General features: G+C 43.0%; 1 protein-coding gene across 2 annotated transcripts in view; it reads right to left on the bottom strand.

Moving 5' to 3' along the window:
- The window catches only part of Nckap1l (NCK associated protein 1 like), a 47,026-nt gene that overhangs the window by 11,609 nt on the left and 14,112 nt on the right, over positions 1-21,305 (bottom strand). Inside the window, exons 10-23 of one of the 2 annotated variants that reach the window (XM_006981792.4) lie at positions 15,095-15,151; positions 14,714-14,810; positions 13,644-13,753; positions 13,360-13,492; positions 12,941-13,022; positions 12,701-12,759; positions 12,349-12,494; positions 10,846-10,978; positions 10,464-10,583; positions 8,098-8,243; positions 7,678-7,809; positions 4,517-4,735; positions 3,045-3,175; positions 36-133 (exon numbers count right to left, since the gene is read on the bottom strand). In XM_006981792.4, coding sequence (XP_006981854.2) covers positions 36-133; positions 3,045-3,175; positions 4,517-4,735; positions 7,678-7,809; positions 8,098-8,243; positions 10,464-10,583; positions 10,846-10,978; positions 12,349-12,494; positions 12,701-12,759; positions 12,941-13,022; positions 13,360-13,492; positions 13,644-13,753; positions 14,714-14,810; positions 15,095-15,151 — 1,663 coding nt within the window. Of the gene's footprint in view, positions 1-35; positions 134-3,044; positions 3,176-4,516; positions 4,751-7,677; positions 7,810-8,097; positions 8,244-10,463; positions 10,584-10,845; positions 10,979-12,348; positions 12,495-12,700; positions 12,760-12,940; positions 13,023-13,359; positions 13,493-13,643; positions 13,754-14,713; positions 14,811-15,094; positions 15,152-21,305 lie in introns of both variants that reach the window. The other variant, XM_076556987.1, reaches the window with a different exon arrangement.

Here is a 21,305-nt window from a genome sequence, read left to right as displayed (position 1 = left end):
AGGCAAGACCTTTTCCCAGGCCATTTCCACAGTACCTTCAGCTCCACAATCTGAGAAGTCACATGCCACATTAGGTTTTCACTCAGGAACTTCATGCCATAAGGGCCAAGAATTTCAGCCAAGGCTCGCATCTCTGGAATAGAGTTTCAAAGTTCCCAGTGAAACTCAAGTCTTTGAATATATAAATGTTGTCCAGGAAGGAAAAAATGTGGGCAGCTGAGAAGAAAAAAAAAAGGTCTGCAGTCCTACACACAGGTGGCAGGTCTGGCTGCCCATGAGACAATTTCCTCTCCTACCACTGGTACCTATAGCATGGCTCACCTCAAATGATGATAGCTATTTACTTTTTTAAAAAACAAAATTTATGTGTATGTACCTGAGTGTATGTATACCATGAGCACCCATAAGATCCCCTGGAGCCATAGCTACAGACTTTTGTGAGCAGCCCATGTAGCTCCAGTCCTCTGGAAGAGCAGCTGGTGCTCTTGACTGCTAAGCCATCTTTCCAGGCCTCTATTTACCTCTTATGTTACCCTGCACTTCCCAGTCCCTTTTTCTGGCTTTTGCTATTGTTGTACTAGTTTAACTTGCTTTAATAGACAGAAGGCCTCAAAAAAGTCACCAAGCCCCTCAGAGTCTCTTTGCTCCTCTGTAGCATCACGAATCCCTCAGAATGAACATTAAAAACTACAGTGACAAACACTGTAGGAAACTAGATACAGAAAAACAAGGGTATCTTAAGTGATAGTTACCAAAAGCCCTGTGAGGCATGGGGCAAAATCACTCTACCATGGCTTTACAGGCAAGGAGATTAGGTGCTTGGCCAAGGTCACTTAATCACATGGGGGCGTGTCCAGAAACCCAGTGCAAAGCCCTCCTGCCCTTTGTCCCTGAAGGGACCATGCTTGTGCATCTGGGATCTCATTTCTCAGTCTTCCATCGACTTCCAGTATTTAATATCTCATTGGCCCAGTTTCCCCTTGAGCTGCCTTTTCTTTTTTCATAATCAACACACATTCCCCGGAGTCTTAGTTCTTTTTGCTTTAAATTCTTTATTCTTCCAAATCTAGTCTTGCCCCTAAGGCCTTATCACTCCCCACCCAGCCTGCTTTTGCCCTTTCTAAGTTAAATCAAACTTGCCTGAGGGAATCCCAGGTTGGAAATCCTAGTGGCAAGCTCAGACAGAAAATGCTCTGGCTGTGATCTTTGGCTATCAGCCATTCCAGCAGGGGAAACCACAAAAGACCAGAAGTAACAAGAGAGCAGCATAGGGAAGACACATTCAACATCATTAATCAGAATTCAGAAAAGAAGGGAAACTGGGATTCCTGGCTATAGTCTTTGAAGGTAGGACCAGCTGATGCCATCCACCTCCATCAGCTACAGAGGAAACAGCCTTGGTCACTGCAGCTAATACAATGCCTGGTTCAAAGTAAACACTAGACATCTGTAGAGTCATCAATTTGCCATCACAGGACTAAGCTGAGAAAGGTAAAAGGATTTTATAATTAACTAGCCACCTTAGTATGCTAACACTCTTGCCTAAGGGAAGAGGGTCAAAATTGTCTTCTCTGGATCTAATAAAGAGGCAGCAAGCTGGTCTACAGGATGGATCTGCAAAACCCCCTACTCCAGTCATCTCTATCCCCAGTTAGTAACCCTATGGCATCCTTTTCTTCCTATCTATTTTTGAAGTAGCATTGCCCCATCACCATGGCAACCCAGAGAAATTGGGGTGGGGGTGGCAGAAGGGTGAATTGCACTGCCTCCCGCTGCTTGTCAGTTGTCAGCAAGGCCTAAAGCAGGTTTTACAGGCTGCCTACAGCTTGTGGGTAGAGCTGATGAAAGGGGGCATCTAAAACCTCCAGTATGCAAAGTATCGATTGTTTACCGATAGAATGTAGGGAATGGTAAGGAGAGAGAGCTGGAAAATATAGACGTGCATTTTTGCTTCCTTGGCGTCCCCAGAAAAGGAGAATGAGAAAGTCTGGGTCATGGGACACCTCTACCTACCTCAGGTCTCATGCACAATCCATCATTTACATGGAAGTGAGAGAAAAGGGGATGAGAACTCAGTTCATAATATAAATGTTAAGAAGGAATTATATGGCTTCAAGCCCTCTTTAAAAAGGGAATGGTGCCAGGTGGTGGTGACACATCTTTAATCCCAGCACTTGGGAGGCAGAGGCAGGTGGATCTCTGTGAGTCTGAGGTCAACTTGGTCTACATAGTTCTAGGACATTCAGGGATACACAGAGGACCCCTGTCTCAAAAAATCAAAAGGGGGGGTGGCTTTCCAATTCACTATAACTCCCTTATCTGTACACATACACACACACACACACACACACACACACACCAATCAATCAATCAATCAATCAATCAATCAATAAAATACTGTTGTACACTGGGAAGCAGGAAAGCAGTGCCACACTATTCTGGAGTTTGACTGTCTGAGTTAAAATCCCAGTCCTACCATTTATGGATATGTGACCTCAGCACCTCCTAACCTCTCGGTGCCTCCAGTGTGTTCATGTGAAAAATGGGAATAGCAATGGGAGCTGCCTCAAGGCTATCGTGTGAATTGAATTCTATGTGTGAGCACTTAGAACGTGGTCCATAATAACGTCTTCCATCATCTCATCAGCATTGGCCAAGGATCAGAACATCATCTCCAAGGAAGAAGATGCCAAGACATCAGATCACCACTTAATCTGTCCCCACATGAATCTGTCAACTGCATTCTATGGAAATGGAAAATGAGTACTAACCACCCTGGAAGAATGAACCCTTCGATGACTAGTGAGCCTGCCTAACTCCTAAACCTCTCTCCTTTTCTCTCTTCACCTTCATCTCCCAGCTCACTTCTCAATCCCCAGCCTGCTTTAGAATCTCTTTTTGTATGTTCCTGAAGTTGAGCAGAGTCCAGCAGCAACACTAAGAAGAGTGCTGAATGGGCCTCTAGGAAAGCAGGAGGATTTCGGCCAAGGTACTGAAGAGGGAAGTTCAGCTCTGTGGCAAGGAGACCAGGGTGCTGGGCTCACCAGAGATGTCCGAGAACTCCTCAGCACTGAAGTTCTGCTCCCCATCTCGGGGAAGGCTGATGAAGGCCTGCATGGCTGGAGAGAGGACGATGACTCCACTGCTCGCCTGTCTGAGTAGGCTTTCTAGGTACCTACAGGGGGTGGGAGGAGCTCAGGTTAGTATCCAGTCATTTCTGCCACCATCACACTGGAGTCAGGAAGAAAGTCTGCTTAAAAGCTGGGATGGAGGGGAAAGACTGAAAGAGGGCAATACAGCAATCTATTTAACACTCTAGAGCTGTTGGGTCAGAAGCAGGAACGTGATTCCACTTGGGCTCCAGTTCACAGGTATTCCACCATGCCGTAAACAGTCACGCAATCCCAGCCCTCAGCCCCGCTCTCTTCCAACAACTGTACTCTCCTTGCCCTTACCCTCTGTCAGATCAGATAGACAGGCTCACACTGGCATTTTTTAAAAATGAACTAGGTTCCTCTGAAATATACTTAAGCTGTACCCTCTCCAGTGAAGAGCTAGGCCAAGGACCCAGGATCCCAGAAGCCAGTCTCAAATCAAACCTCTGGCTGACAGGAGCACCCATCACCCAGTCTCCAAACCTTCCCTCCTAACCCCTGGACAAGTCAGAGAAGCTGTCTCTAGCAGTGTCTGAAGAAGAGGGCCCACCAGCTGCAGCACTAGCCCAGACACCAGTTCTAAGTCTGTATTTTACAGTAGCATGGGCTAAACACCAGTTAGCCAAATTCAGCTTCCAATCGTTTTTTCCCCAGTTAATTACAACTAGTTGTCAAAATTTTAAAACTGAAAATTTACATTAAAAATAATTTAATGGGGCAGTATTCAATAGGTACTAAAAAGTAGCTGTCTCTGTGAGAGGCAAATGGCTGTAAATCCTCCAAGTCCTAGCCTAGCTGATGAAATCCATCCACCTCAACAGTACCCTTCCCAGTATCCCTCTAAGCTGATAGTAGATTTAAAGCGCCACCTAGTGGCTTGGAGAGGGAGAAATCTGCCTCTTGGCCCCCTAAAAATGTCAAAGAAAATGGTGCTTTCTCTGGTTTGGGAAAAGGGCCCCTTTCCCTATGCAGAACAAGCTACTGGACTTGACACTTTGGTTAAGAACAAGGAGATATGGTAGACAGCATGGTTCTTGGTGTGAGAAGCTAAAGCAAAAAGAGAAATAAGAATGAAAGAAAGAAGTGGTAGAATCCTTTTCAACAGAAATAGCAAGAATCCAGAAAAGGAAAGTTAAGGACAGGACATTAAGAGGAATAAGGTCAATGAGCCACGGGGTAGATGTGAAGGCTAGAACAGAAGGAGGTCTAAGTTTACCCCATATATTATTACTCTCATCCACATGCAGAAGAAAACCTCCTTTGCAGGTCCAGTGAGCTGCTGGAGGTTAAAATGCTTAGTTGTGGGTTCTACGATATAAAGAAAGAGTACTAGAGGTGAGACAATGAGAAGGAACACTGACCAGTTTGTGTAGAGAGTGGTGACAGTCTGCTCGCCACAGGAGTCCAATGGCTGTGTCTGCTGCAGGAGGGCACTGCGGACAACTCTGGAAGCATCTGCACCCAAGAACTGTGCCAATGACTGAATGAAACTGATGTATGCTTTGACTCCTGCCAACAGCTCAGAAGGCCTAAGGATTTCCTGCGTTGTGGCATTGTAACCAGCCAAAGTCACGATGGCTCTAAGTGACAAAAGCCTTAATAATTATAAATATATTAGGCCGGGCAGTGGTGGTGCACGCCTTTAATCTCAGCACTCGGGAGGCAGAGGCAGGCGGATCTCTGTGAGTTCAAGGCCAGCCTGGTCTACAGAGCAAGATCCAGGACCAGCACCAAAACTACAGAGAAACCCTGTCTTGAAAAACCAATAAACAAACAAACAAACAAATAAATAAATAAATCGACAGCCACATTAAATGAGACAACATATGCAACACCAGCATATGTTGTCTCATTTAATCTCCAAGGTAACCCAGTAAGGTAGGCACTATTACCCCATTTTGTAGATAATAAAACTGGGTAAGCAAATCACTTGCTGAAGATCACACAGCTGGCTAGTGGCAGAGTTCTGACTTGGGTCCATTGACATTTGACTCCTAACCATTTCTTTCTCTGGAGAAATTAGGTCAGCTGGTAAAAGACCTGAGCTCCCAAATGCCACCAATAATGGGAAATCATTCTTAGATATCCTTGGAAACATAGTGCAGTCCCTGGTGGTCATGGATGCTGGACTGTATAGAGTACTGTAGCCTGCATACTCTAGACAGAATAAATGTCTTCTGCATACAGCCATGGGGCTAAGATTTCATGTTGCAGCCAGTCCTTTGACTTACAACTTTTTTCTTCACAAAATAACAAACAGTCAGGATAGAACATATTCTTCACAGTGTCTCTCATTTGCACCTTATTATAAATGAGTTCCTCAAACTCTTCCTGAGCTGTGAGATATTTGGAGTTCTTTGGTTGGTTGGTATTATGGCAAAATATTTATGGCAGGATATTCAGGAAGGTCTATTCCCACAAATCAAAGGGAAGATCCTGGGTACCATTTAAAGGAAATAAAATAGAAGGGACAAGTGAGAGGCAGGCCTAATCAATATTAGAATTTTTAGCCAGTTGTGGCACACATCTGTGATATCAGCACTCAGAAGGCTAAAGCTGGAGGGATTATGAATTAAAGTCTATCCTGGGCTACATACTATTTACAGAGGCTCTGCCTCAAAGCAGGGGACTGGAGTGGGGAGATGGCTCAACTGTAAAAAGGATTGATTGCTCTTCCAGAGGGCTGGAGTTCTATTCCCAGCACCCACAGAACAGCTCACAACCATCTGAAACTCTAGTTCCAGAGAACTCAGTATCATCTTCTGGTATCCAAGGACACCAAACCATGTGTGTGGTGCACAGAAACACATGCAAGCAAAACACACATACACATAAAAATAATAAAAATAAAATTTCCTTTAACTTAAAAAAAAGTTAAAACCTCTAGACAAAACCCTGGAACTTTTGGAATAATGACTTTGTGAAGCAAGAATCAGAGATTCTGGGAAGCTAGGTAATCACACTTTTACTGCTCCTGGGCCTGGAAACTACCATGGCTGCTGAAGGTGTTCATGGGCAATTATCACACTGTCATCCCCTTGACATTGTGTATACAACTGAAGCACTTTCTCCCCTAGAGCTGATGCTTACAGAACAAAAACAAACTATTTTATGTCACCCAAGCAAAACCCTAATAGGAAAATAAATCTGCACATCTTACCATCTTGTAACTGGTCTTCCTGATCCTGTTCTCATTCATGCTAATAAAGCCAGAGTGAACTGTGGTCACAAAGATTATTATAGCTTTGCTCCAGACCAGCCAAGGCTGCATATCTAGATGCAGCCCAGTCCTTCCAGTGCACTACACACATGCACAGCTGCCTACACTCTACCCTCCCAGCTTGCTCAGGCTCTCTCTCTGCCACCACACTGCCCTCCTTGTCCCTTAAACAGAACAACAGGTCCCTATCTCAACCTTGGTAATACTGGTTCCTCTGTCTACAATGATTGTTCCCAGCCACACACCATACCTGGCTTCATAGTTCCTTCAAGAGTTCACTGAAATGTCATTTTCTCAAGGTGTTGGACACCGTGAACGCACCAAAACTGCAGCAACTCCTCACACCTCACACCCCACCCCACCCCCCCACACACACTTCCTATGGCATCTCCCTTCCCTGCTTTATCTTTCTGGTTATTATTTATCACTAAACTACCATATATGCTACTCTCTTATTTTGTTAGTCTGTCTCCCCTACTACAAGGTAAGTGTCATGGAGCTGTTCTGTATGCTACTTTATCAACAGCCTCTAGAACAGTCCTGACACTTAGTAAGTGTTCAATAAATACTTGTTACATTAATTGCTCATATTCCAAGACAAAACACAAAAGGATAACTAATTATTCATAATCACTCCTTTTCATCCCTAACCAATACAGTGCATCAAACATAAGCAGTGTCTTCCTTCTCAGAGAACAATAGAATGAGGGCAAAGTCCAGGAAGGGAGTTTATTTAACCAAGGCTTATTATATGGCAGGAACTTTGCACTCACAGTATTCTGTTTTTGTCTACTAATCCTCAATTGCAGGTCATTCACAATGATCTATACAGTAAATATTATTATCCTGGACTTAATAGGAAGGAAACTGACTCAGATAAGTTAGATAATCTGCTCCATTGTTGTAGCTAACAGCCAGGATGTGGGCACAGCTCTGTAGGCTGCAAGGGCACTGCACTTTCCCCCACCCTCCTTTTTTGAGGTAAGAGTTTGTGTAATCAGGCTGGCCTAGAACTCTCTAGGTAACCAAGGATGACCTTAAACTTCTGCCATTCCTGCATCTTTCTCCCAAGTGCTGGCTTCTCTCTCTGCTAACTCTACCAAACAAGGGGGATGAACCAGCTACTCATCAGAACCTATAGAAGTGAAGTGTTTTGTTTTGTTTTGTTTTTTCACAGAAGTGCTTGGAACCTATGACAGACCACATCAGTCTCCAGCCTGTGACATGACCAACAGGATGATTCTAACAGAGCCACACTGAAGCCTGCCACAGAGTACAAATATGTATCAGGAAGAGTGCTACCTGTTGAGCCTGGCCTCCAGGTGGCTGCTAAGATACTCAGATGGGAAGATGGTGTGTTCAAACACAGAGAAACTATACACATGATTCATTGCCAGTGCCAATTCGGTCAAGTTTAGATGTAGTTTGTCCATGCTGAAAAGAAAAATGGAACTTGGTTATGAGTTTGGCCTTGTCTGTTGGTATATGGGAAGGAAATGCCACGCCATGATCCTCAGACCCCTGTCACTCTTAAGGGACACTCAGCTTAGCACACACTGATGTTCTTCAAAATCGAAGTAGAAAATTCATACTCAGGTGCTTTTCTATGACTATCAATCCCCACCAACTCCTCTGCTTTCTCTCCCTGTATTACCTCCCCTCTTTCCTTTTCTCCCTCCTTTAAAGCAGAATCCATTTGGCCCTCAGGGGCCAGGGCCTCACTTAGTGACAAGGCTGCGGTTCTTCCGGTGACTCTCCGCTCCAGGCTTGTCCCTCTCAGGCTCTCCTTTCCTGGGAGCCTGCCTCTGCTTCATGGACTTCTTGTTCTTGGCTTTGCTGATGGTGGTGGCACAGTGCTTAGGTAGAAGCTTTGGAACAGAAACGGTGGAGGGAGACACAAGTGTCATTGCTAACAACTGTAAGAGGATTCCTCCATCATTATCTGTTCCTCTCCCCACCCAACTAGCTTCTCTTTCTCTAATGGGACCTTTTTAGAATGTGCTTACCTCTTTCAGTGTTCATAAATATTTCCCCATGTACAGCCTCAAGTCCTAAGATGACAATGTCTTTCCAGGATGAGAGCACTGCTCCCCCACCCACATCTGGGGTCTTTCTTAACAGATAAATCCAAGGAAAACAGTCAGAGCTGAGAGCTACACTTGTTTTGTAGGGTCCCAATGTGCGGAAACAACACTTTTTGCTAGATAAAACCATCATCCCACAGGCTGTACCCCTTTATGTCTCATGAAGATAGTTGCTCAGACTATCACACACTCCAAATTCTCAATGTCCACTTGTATTCAATATTCTTTCCTTGTTTCTTATTTTTCTTAAATATGTGTATACGTATATTCCTTGCTAGCTAGCTCAAACATCAATCCTGCATTTATCCTTCTCCATGTAGCCCTACAGAAAATACTAGCTCTCACTTGATACTCAAGTTGCCTCAAGGAATCACTTTGGAACTACTTTTAGAACAGATAAGAGCCACACAAGATAACTAGTTTTGTTACTTTGTAGTCATGCATCCTATTCTTAAATCTAAATTCATTTGGTTCAAAAAATTAAATAAAATCCACCTTGATATGAAAGTATTTATGGTTGATTCAGAAATCAGTATCCAAAGATGTAACCCTATTAGTAATGCATCAATAATTGTTTACTCAAATGTTAACTCTGAAGGGCTAACACTTGCTTGCAACAGTTCTGTGAGCAAACAATTACTCACACAAGGCTTAGTTATTCCAGATACAGCACTGAGTAAGCCTGTCTACCATGCATGTAGTAGATATTCATAATGAATGATTAATACAACTGTAAGTGTCCTTATTTGCATATCTTCTGTGCATCAATTACTTACATTCTTTCAATCATGTATTTGTACTTCCCTTCCTCTTAAACTGGGACATTCCCAGAGACAGGGATCATGTACCTTCTTTCTTGATCCTCACCCCAAACTGTTAGCCTAAGAAGTTAGTGTTCATTAAGCTTCACTTAATATAGGAGCCAACATGTATTGACTACAGTGTATACCAAATATTTAGTGTGCTATTTCATTTAATCTTTATTATACCACTGTAAAGAAAGTATTTTTTGTTTGTTTTGTTTTTCGAGATATGGTATCTCTGTGTAACAGTCCTGGCTGTCCTGGAACTCACTCTGTAGACCAAGAAAGTATTTTTGTCTTTACTTGACATGTTAGAAAATGAAAAAGCTGAGTAATACGGTAACTGTCTATCTGTACTCACACACTTACACATATTGTACATGTACAAACACATACACAAACACACCTTATTTCCACTCCTACTAAAGTTGCTACTATTCTGACTCAAACCCAGGAAGGGTGGGTAGTCTGGGAAATTCAAAACTCTAGGGGACAAGAGCAAAACTAACTTCTTATTCCTGATTTTCTGATCTAATCATGACCAGATATTATGAGTCAGTCAAGGGAAGAAGAGAAGGAAAAAAAAAAAACAGAAGACAAGAATGTAACCTTGGGGATCAGCATTGGAGTGCTTAAAAATCTCCAGTTAGTTGTAAACTGGGATGCTGATGAACAGAAAGATTAGACAAGACAGAGATCTGGGGACATTGTCCCAAGCATATGTGCACCATGCAAAGAAGACAAAGTTCATCTTCCAAAACTCTTCAAATGGAGCACAGATTTGAGTGACATTTAACTGTTCAAGTAAGAGTGTTTTTAAGTGCCTCTATCCACTAAGGATATCCAAGCTACCACCACAGGTCCTGTGAAACCAAGAATAACACAAAATCACAAGCTTACTTAAAACGTTAGGACTTTTTGTGTGTGATTGCCATTTTGTAACTCAGTTGAGGAGTTCTCCAGCATGAACTTTGTTGATAGCTATCCCCAGTCACAATATCCAAAGGTTGTACATGAGATTCTAACCCAAGAGAGTGCTTGGAGTGACTGTACTGAGAGAGGAATCCTGCCATAAACCAAAGTTCACAAAAGCCCTACCCTTACTCAAGAAAGAAAATTTGGCCTGTGAGAGAGAAACAAGGGTGGCCGGAGGAAAAGACACTGAGGATGAGAAGGAAGACTGAAGCAGGATGAGGACCACCTGCTCACTCAGGTTCCGCTGCTCAGCACAGATCTCCAACACGCAGTTGCTGGTCTGCTTGGCCAGCTCTTCCAGGAAGGACTTGCAGTGGTGAAGACCATGGTTCTTCAGGTGAGTGTACTGTGGGAGAAATGAATCACATGAAGGCTACTTCTTCCCCACACTGCCCTTGCTCCTTGCCTGAGCCATCCTCTCCTACGGAAAAAGAAACAGAGACCAGAAAGGATACATTCTCTATCAAACTGAGATGTTTGGGGACTCATTCACACACTCATTCCTGTTCTCTTCCTAGGATCAAAACCAACCCCTGGAACTGTGTTCTGAGAAACAAAGAAGAGACATGACTAGAGAGATGTTAGAACTTGAGAGATAGGATATCCACCTCCTCCGGGCACATTTCATGAGTGCAGTGGACAAAATGAGCACAAATCAGGGGGAATGCGATGGTGTATCGAAGCATGGAAGGTTCCTCCAGGGTCATGGCAAACATCTTCTCAAAGGTACGGAGATGAAAGCTGCAAAGAAAGAAGATTGAAAACGAGGATTTAGAACCAGACCCTTTCAAAATTTTTCTTCTATTTGCACTCCCTCCTACTTTCTATCCTATAGGTAGAAGGGAACCAAAGAATCTTAACCTTTCCAGGGTCTTACAATGGCTTCCAGGGCAGCAAAATGATATCCTTCCACTTCCTGGACAAAATTCACATTTCTTCCCTGGCAATCATTGCCTGGTTCAGGCCATCCCCTCTAATTCAGAAGTTCCAAATTCACATTCCCTTCAAAAAATGATGCTTGGGCTCCAGAAAACCTACTTAGATTAATTGTATGAAACTTGCCTTTCCCTCAGAAGCACTATGTTTATGTGTGTTTAGCATGTGTGTGTTATAGCTCTCCATTTCTATAGATTGCAAAGAGCAGACATGACAATCATGTTTCTTCCCCCCCCCCACCCCCGATCCTTCAAGGAGTAGAGTTACACATCACATTGGTCAACTAATTATTGCCAAGTGTCATCTGTGGAAGACAATTAAGTATTCATTCTCCAACAATCCTATTATCCAGCCCTCTCAACTATTTCTTATTTTCCCAATACTAAATTTCCATAACATTCATGTTTCTTTTATTTTATTTTATTTTGGGTTTTTGAGACAAGTTCTTTTGGGACTCACTGGATAGCCTAGCCTGGCCTAAAACTCATAGCAATCCTCCTCCGATAGGCTCCCAAGTATTCATATTTCTTTGTTTTTTGGAGACAGTTTCCTTGTAGCCCAAAAACAAGTAAGTAGCCAAGGATGACCTTGAATTCCTGATCATCCTTTCCATAGTTTCCAAGTACTGAGATTATAGATATCTGCCACCACACCTGGTTTTATGTCTTTTAAATCTCAATGTTATGACTGGAGAGATGGCTAAGTGGTTCAGAACATTTACTGGGTTCCAGAGGACCCAGGTTCAGTTCCCAGAATGCAGAGCAGATGGCTCACAAACATCTGTAACTCCAGCTCCAGGCAACCCAGTGTCTTCCTCCATCCTTTGTTGGGTACCCACATGTAAGTGGCATACACAGAGAGACATACATTCATACCCACAAATGAAAATAAATCTTTAAAATTATATGTCCTAAAAATTCAAAAGAACAAAATAAAAAAAAAAAACTTAAAAAGGTAACAAGAGAACTTGGAACACATCCTTTTAGTCCCAGAACTTGGGAGACAGAGGCAAGCAGATCTCTAAGTTCGAGGCCAGCCTGGTCTACAGAGTGAGTTCCAGGACAGACAAGGCTACACAGAGAAACCCTGTCTCGAAAAACAAACACAAACAACAATAACAACAACAAAAAAAAAAAAACAGAAATAAAATGGACTGATAATTAACCAAGACACACCAGAAAATAGAAAGGTCAGAGGTTTCCACCAGCATTTGCTCTACTGAGTCCAGCATCTGGGAGTGAAAGATGATGAGGTTCATGACCTTGGCTAGGTCAGGGTTCTCATGTAGGTGCAAAGGTGCCTTCAACACACTGGTATATGCCTGTGATTGGAAAGAAAACAAGATAAATGGGATGAAGCCGAGCCTTGGGGCTATAAGCTGTTCTCAGTGTGTTGTGTCCTGTCTAGTCAGCAGTTTTCAAGGATTACTTAGTCTCTGAAGCAGAGTTTAAGAGATTAAAATGGGGGAGAGACTTGTGGAAGAGGAGGAACCTGAGGATGGGGGCTACCACAAGACAAGAGCCTTACCTGTAGGCGGAACCAATCCAGCCTCAATCCAGAAAAGTCAAATTTCTCTTCATTATCAACTATAAAAAAAAGAAGCAAATGTAAAAGAAAATGATAAAACAGCACCTAGTACCTGGCTACACAGAATGGCAGGCCCATTCAGAGTTTTCTTAGCCAGTGCTCTGGCTGACAGACCAATATTTCCAGAAAAACTTTATTAGCCCTCGTAAGTGCCCTGACACCTTCACTCCTTCCAGTTACCTTGCTTGAGATTCAGAGAGGACAGGGTGCTAACAAACGAAGACATGATGACAGACTCCTCCTCTGGACACACAGATAGGTTCTAAAAGAAAAGTAGGAGGTACTGTCAGTGCTCACAAGTTCCACAGGATGGAAAGTACAACCTCGGGCTCAGTCAGCCTGTGAAGGTAGAACTGCTGGCCTCCCAAAACAGAAAAGGAACAGACAACACTGCCCAGGATCCCTGCCATGTGGACTCCAATTTCTCTTCATTTTTCTCTCTTCTTGCTTAGGGGGAAAAAAATCTGCTGAGTTTATTCATCTTTAGTGTACAGCAGCTTTTGACACCCAAACTACAATCATTCAGTCAGAGTGGCTCCAGAAGGAAAAATTACCAGATATCATGCTGGAATCTCCAAAGTGTCATCAGTAGGACATACCTGAATGATGTCACTGAGCACAAGGACATCAAACCTGGCCAGGTACTGAACATGGTACTGCTGAATCACTTGGATGTGTCGTCGAACCAGAGCCCTGATCTCCTCCAGCAGGAAGAGGAGCTCTGCAATGCTCCTGTAAAGATAAGGACAAGGATAGACATCAACAAAACCATGAAGGAAGACACACAGCCATACAAAGCAGGGATTGAAATGTTCCGGATCATTTGATATCCCCTTGCCCCCCATCCCCCAGTCTAAGGACAGGTTCTTAAGCAAATACTAACGAGTCAGAATAGTCTTCAGGTGTCTTAGTCTTGGTAACATTTTCTGTATGACGAACCAGCCAAGTGACCTCATCACGAATGAAAGACAGGGCCATGAAAGCAAAAAGGGCCTAAGAGAGAACAAAGCCTATTAGAATTTTCTACTTAAAAATGGATTTCAGTGTGGGCTAAAAAAAAAAAAAAAAAAAAAAAAAAGCACTCAGTTGATAGAGTGCTTATCTATCAGGTACAAGGCTCTGGGTTCAATCCCCAGAACAGGAAAGAAAATGGGTTTTAAACACAGAGAAAACTATTGAAATAATCTATATGTGGTGTAATTATGTAGCCATACCAATAGCATCTAGAAACAGGCACACAGAAAGCTGAACCATATGACACAGAACCAGACACACACATGTTGGGCCTGGCTCATAGTCAATACTCCTCCCTCCCCATAAAACTAAATTTTAGAAATATTTTATGGGTATTTATATGACTTAAAACAGAAAGCAAGTTCTGTCATCAATTAGTTCACACTCAAATAGAAGATAGGCCAAGTCTACAAACAGCTGTTAGATGGAGTGCTATGGTGGTGCCAAGGGAAAACACAAAACATTTGGATACTCTGAGAGTATCAGCACAGACACACACAAACTGATCACAAGAGACTCAGGAAGGGGGCAGGAGAGACAGTTGGTAAAGTGCTTGTCATGAAAGCATGAGGTTCTGAGTTCAGTCCCCAGACCCCATGTAAAAAGAAGCCATGTACGGTGGCACGCACTCCTAACCCCAGTGATCAGGAGACTTCCAGATCCCTGAACTCACTGGTCAATCAGCCTTGCCTAATGCATGAGCCTCAGGCCAGTGAAAGACTGTCTCAAAAAAACAAGGTGGACAGCTTCTAAAGAACAGTACCTGAGACTGTCCTCTGACCTCCACACTCATATATGCTAATATGCACGTACACACACACACACACACACACACGGGGGGGGGGGGGGGGGTGGATTTGGAAATGCAGTATCTCATAAATGCTAAGTCAGCACCCACACAGTCATTGGTCACTATCCCTCCCCCAACATTTCTCTTGCCTTAGGACCCAGCAGGCCTGGTTCATCATTTAACACAGTCTCCAACTCCTTCACAGCTATCCGAAGAAACTGCCGACGCTGACAGTGAAACTGGCCACTGAGGGAGGAAAATGGAAAGTGGAGAATAGTGTCTTTCCCTCCCTCACAAGTTCCCCAGAAGTAGTGCAGAAGAGAGCTGCAGTTGGGGGGGGGCGTGTCAGGCAGAAGGAAGGTTCAGTGCTAAACTCAAACTTGGAGAGAAAATACAAGCATCTGTGGGGCTGCAAGAAGTTCTTGGGGGTGAGGACACAAGTCTGTACAGAAACTCAGTGTGCTGAAGTGAAAACAAAAGTCTGGGGAGATTCCTACCCCAGCCCCTCCGAGCCCATGTCCCAACCGTACCTGTTTGCAATGGCATGCTCCTTGCTCTCCTTGACGTCTGCCACTCGCTTACTGTACCTGGAATTGACATGTCAAGCACAGCAGGGCGTCATGCCACCAGTTAGTAAGTACAGGCGCCCTAACCAGCAGGACTTTCACCCACTCTTCTCACCCTATACAAACAAGACTCAGCTTAGAGACCATCCTGCTCTACGCTTCATTCTGCAAAGGCAATCACTACAGGAACCAAGCCAGGTTGTGATAATGCATGCCTGTCATCCCAGCACTCAGGAGGCAGAGCAGGAAATTCATGGGTTTAAGGCCAGCCAGGGATATATACAGAGAATCCGTCAAAAGAAAAATTTTTTAAAAAGGAGGGTACGGGAGTTAGGAGAAGAAAGGGTAAAGTAGGAAGAAAGAAGAGAAAAGGAAAGGAGACAGTACACCAGCGTGGGAAGGAAATGACTTGCAGTGGTGAGCTGGGTTCCACCTTTCTCACACTGCACTCTGCTGGATACCTTCCTGTCAACCACTCTTCCAAATTTGATTAGGATGAGGAAGGGAGTCATAAATACCACCCCTGTTTGTAAGTAAAAATGTCACCACCATCCCCACCCCCTCCCCTGCTTACCCCAGGCCCCACCCACTTTATCTTGGTATTTAGCTCACCAATTATCTGTCAGTTCTTATCTCCCTCTCTGTTGGCTCCTCTTGCAACAAACAAGTTCAAAGCCTCTCTTATTCTGGAAACCCTCACTTGACCCCAACACCCTGAACTTCACCCATTCTCCCACATCACCAGCTCCTCCAAGATACACTCCTTTCCCTCTTCACCGTTCACTGACCCTTCCCATCTCACAAGACCTTCAACACTGAACAATCTGTTCCTCTGAGGTCAATGTGAACTTCTGAATCACCAAATTAAATAACCTTTTTCATTGCTGTGGTTCATCTGCAATATTTGACCATATCTTTTTTTTTTTTTCTGTTAGAGACCTGCACCCAGAATCCCACACTAAATGGTCTCTGCCCTCTGCAACTCTTGCTGTCTTCATTCATCCTGTCAGCTGCAGCCACAGCAACGGGGAGATTTTATAACCTCTCATTTCCCTTCTCCAAGCCTCTCCCTTTATTGAACTTAGCATAAAAATTAAAGGCATTTGGAATTGAAAACTATCTTAATTAAATCAGGATTCAACTCTACAGCACTGCTTATAATTGTTTCAACCTCCATCCAGTACAGGGAAAGACACAAGATTAAGAATAAAAAAAAAAATCTAGAATTATTTCATATTCTCACCTCTCACTAACTGTAGGACATTCAGACTGAGCCTCCTGTCATCTTATTTACATACATACATAGTATGTCTGTGTATATATTTAAATATATGTGTATACTTAAGTTGTCATAAAGATCATAGAACGTCCTGAACTATATCATACATATCAGCTGCTGTCCTTAGTGGCAGGAACCAAACAGCTTTTTCCATCTCACCAGAAAACTTCATATATACATTCCTACTTCCGGTAACTTCTGTTAAAGAGTCCTTCTCTCCTAACTTTGGAAATGCATTCTTCTATGTTGTTATTTCTTTGTTCTTTTGTGGAGGTCAGAGGACAGTGTTTAGGAGAAGGTTTTCTCCTTGCACCGTGTGGTTTCCAAGGATGGAACTCAGGTTGTCAGGCTGGTGACAAGTGCTGAGCTGTCTCACTAGTCCTTTGGCAACCTTTTCAAAACAAGAATCCTAATCACTTTAATCAGTTGTTGAAGAACTAGTATTCTCTTTACTGTGTTTCTGTTTGTTTCTTTTCAGCGCAGAGGATTAAACTCTAGGATCTTGCACAAGCTAGGCAAGCCTTCTACCTCTAAGTCATAGTCCTACTCCTTAATATATTGTAACTAAGACAACCAGTGGGGGGCAGAATTTGGTAAAAAGCTATTATTTAAATACAGGCTGGGAATATAGCTCAGAGGTAGAATGCTTGCCTAGCATGTGCAAAACCCTGGGTTTGATCTCTAGCTTGTGAGTGGGGAGAGAAAGAAAAGTTTGAAGTGTGTTACCCTCCACATCCAGAACTTACCCTACAGAAACATTTGAGTATGTTCACAAAAATATATCAATGGATAGTCTCTAAAGTATTTGTTTAACTTGAGAGGCAGAGGCAAGGAATCTCCCTGTGTTCAAGGCGAGCCTGGTCTACACAGAGTGTTCCAGGATATCCAGAATACATAAAGAGACCTCATATCAAAAAACAAAAACAAAAAAACATTCAAACAAACAGAATTTGTTTAAAATGATCTTTTTAAATGGAAACAGTTCAAATGTCCATCAACAGGAAATTAAGGAGCTACACAAGCCTGCTCTTCAAGCTTGGTGACCTCTGATCCCTGAAACACAGGTAAAAGGTGGAAGGAGAGGGCAGACTCCCCAAAACTGTCTTCTGACCTCCACTCTGAAAACTCCTTGCATCCCCCCATCAGATACACATACACACAACAGGAAATTCAAGCCCTTTATTCCAAGTGTTCAGGAGGCAAAGGTAGGCACAGCTTTGTGAGTTCAAGATCACCCTGGTATACATAGGGAATTTCAGGCCAGCCAGAGCTCCATAGTGAGACCCTGTCTCAAAAAAAATGTGTGTGTGTGTGTGTGTGTGAGAGAGAGAGAGAGAGAGAGAGAGAGAGAGAGAGAGAGAGAGAGAGACTGCGTAAATATTATAAATACATAATGAAGTTTTATTCAAATTTATTTATTTATTTTATTTTATGTGTATGGATGTTTTGCCTGCATGTATGTCTGCATACCACATGTGTGCATGGTGTGCAAAGAGACCAGAAATGTCAGATACCATGAAACTGGAGGTACAGATGGTTGTAGCTACCATATGGGTGCTAGGAATTGAATCCAGGTCTCTAGAAGAGCAGCCAGTGCTCTTAACCACTGAGTCATCTCTCCAGCCCCTCAACTATTAAAAAGAGTAAGTCTCAGGCAGGTGTCGTGGCTCATGCCTGAATCCTAGTATACTGAGACTGAGGCAGGAGGATTGCAGCAAGTCTGAAGCTAGCCTGAGCTACAAAGTCAGACCTATATCAAGGAAACAACAAAAAAGAAAAAGTCTCTATAAACTGATATTCAAAGATAACCAAAATATAGTAATAATTTAATAAATCTGTAAATATAATGTAAAATGTAGAGCCAATGCTTTTCCAAAACTTCTTACATAAGGTTGAAAATGCATGCATACTTCTGTATATGTACACAAATATACACACATACATACATCCATACATACACACATACATACATACACACACACCTGTAGCACACACATCAAACCATTCTGGGAGGTGAGCTATGGTGATATTTTATTTGTATTCAAATATTATTTGTATGTTAATAAATAAAGTTGCCCAGGGGTCAGAGCTATTAACAAGCCATAGGAAAACAGGGCAGTGGTGGCATACGCTTGTAATCCCAGCACTTGGTAGGCAGAGCTAGGTAAGTCTCTGTATGTTCAGGGATACAGCCAGTATTGGATACACATGCCTTTAATCTCAATACCAATCAATAGAAAACCTGGAGGTCTACACAGACAGGCCGTGACGAGGCGGTCATGTGGTTGGGTTTACAACCAATGAGAAGGCAGAACAGAAACACTATAAAAAGACAGACACACAGGAAGTAGCTCTGGTTCGGAGAGGTAGGACCACTGCAGGAGGAAGGGTAAGGTTTTAGCTCTTAGCTCTGACCTCCTGGCTTTCTTCTTTGCATTGGTTCTGTGTTTCTTATTTAATAAGACGGTTGGTTACATCTACAGAGAGCCTTCATTTTTTTCACATTTCCAGGTACAATATTTGTCACCAGAAACAAATATAGGTAAACCCACCCTTCCCTTAATCCCATACCTTCCTCCTCCTCCTCTTGTAACTCCGACATTGAGTTAATTCCTTATCTCCCATTACTCCTAAACCTACTGAAACCAACTTTCAACCTCACCACTCTATTGATATTGTTCACAGGACACAAAGATGACCTCTGTAGCGAAATCCAGTGAACTTTTCCAACCCTCATGTTGTTTGTTCTCTTTACATCGTCTAGCAGATGATGACGGGTCCTTCCATCTTGCCATGCTTTCTTCCAGTGGCTTGATTTTTCTCCTCAATGTCCATCATGGATTTTCCTGCCTCTGCTTGACCCTTAAATATCAGTGTTCTCAAAAGTTTTGTCCCCGATCTTCTTCTTAAACAATCACACCCATTCATTCTCAGGGCTTTGATTACCATGTCACCAGTTGTCATCTAGTCCAGATAGTATGACTAGTTACTGAATCACATAGCAAGAGGCCTGACATATATAACCTGTATGTCCTACAGACATTTCCAATTCAGTCTGTTCAAAAATGAATCCACAGGGCTGGAGCAATGGCTCAGCAGTAAAGAGCACTTTTCGGGGTTCCAGCCCCCACATAGAGGCTCACAACCATCTCCAGGTCCTGTCAAGAGGATCTGACACTCTCTTCTGGCCTCCAAGAGCACTGCACACACATGGTACACAGACACATATTCAAGTAAAACATTAATACACATAAAATAAAAATAAACTAAAAGTCTAAAAATAAAAAATTGAATCACAGTCTTTCTCCACACTTACTGTAGCTCTCATGTCTCTACCCTAAGGAATACCAGATGCCCATTCCAGAGATCTTGACATCCTCAATTTTTCCTAATTTACTAAATTAATCCCTGCCTCTAGCTTTACCCATCTAATCTTTTTCCCCTGGAGCAGTAATCTTCTCTAAAATGCAAATCTGATCCTTTCAACTGCCTCGTTTGAATTCATTCGATGACTCTGCATTCTCTTGAGCACAGATTTAAACTCTAAGGCACAGCTTATGACATCCCAATTCACTGCTCCAAAACCAACTTTTACAGCCCCACCTTTGTAACCCACGCTGTCCCAGCACTGAGCAACTTGAACCTCTGAACACATTGTTCTCTTGCCTCGAAGGCTGTGAACTTCAAGCTAGATATGGTAGCAAACACCTGATAATGCCAGCATTCAGGAACCAGGAATATCTCTGTGAATTTGAGGTTAGCCTGGTCTACACAGTTAGTTCCAGGACATCCAAGGCTATGTAGAGAAACCCTGTCTTCAAATACAGGGGCGGGAGAGAGAGAGAATGAAAAGGGGAGAGAGCTGAGTTTCTTTACGGCAACTATCTAACTAGTGTCTGCCTGTGTCCTGTTTTCTTTAGATCCTTCAAAGCCAGTACAAATGCCCTTAATGCCCTTACTGCTTGCACAGCACTTTGTATTTACACACCACAACCCCCACTCTATCACAAGTTTGCCTTTTTTCCAACAATTTGTAAACTTTCATTTTTTTAAGCTTAAGGACAATTTTAGGGTCTAAGAGAAGAAGAAGGGGGAGGGGAACAAGTCAGGCAAGCTGTAAATCTCAGCAGCTACAGGGAGGAAAACAGAAACAGAGAGAACCAGACCATTTGCGTTAGAGCAGAAGTCAGACACACAGTAGACAATCAACCTAATCACAAACTTCAGGGAAATCGTAAGAAAGCTCACAGTGTTAGGGAAAGCACATTTAAAACAGAAAAGAAAAAGCTAAGCTTTTCTGAGTAATTCAGAAGCTGCTACCTTTTATTTTAATAAGGTCTCACTATGGACAGTTGATTGGCTTGATCAGTTTGGGAGGCAACTAGGCAGTGGGACCAAGTCCTATGCTCATTGCATGAGTCGGCTGTTTGAAACCTGGAGCTTATGCAGGGACACTTGGCTCAGTCTGGGAGGAAGGGACTGGACCTGCCTGAACTGAGTCTACCAGGTTGATCGCAGTCCTCGGGGGAGGATTTGCCCTGGAGGAGGTGGGAATGGGGGGTAGGCTGGGGGTAAGGGGAGGGGGTGGGAGAGGGGAGAATAGGGGAACCCGTGGCTGATATGTAGAACTGAATGGTATTGTAAAATTAAAAAAAAGAAAATTTAAAAAAAAATAAAAAATAAAAAAATAATAATAAGGTCTCACTATGTAGCCTATGTTAATCCTCCTGCCTCAGATGCTGAGTGCTGGGGTTACTGGTGTGTGCCACCAAACTCAGCTTAATACATTAGAAAAAAAATCAAGTGCATAATACAATGTACCAGGTCTTTTTCCATATGCTTTACATATGGGAACTCTTCAGAACACTATGAGGTCATAGATACAACTTCATTTTG

Source organism: Peromyscus maniculatus, chromosome 20, assembly GCF_049852395.1.
Source record: "Peromyscus maniculatus bairdii isolate BWxNUB_F1_BW_parent chromosome 20, HU_Pman_BW_mat_3.1, whole genome shotgun sequence".
In the NCBI taxonomy this organism is placed as follows: Eukaryota; Metazoa; Chordata; class Mammalia; order Rodentia; family Cricetidae; genus Peromyscus; species Peromyscus maniculatus.
This window is presented reverse-complemented; position numbering and strand designations above follow the sequence as displayed.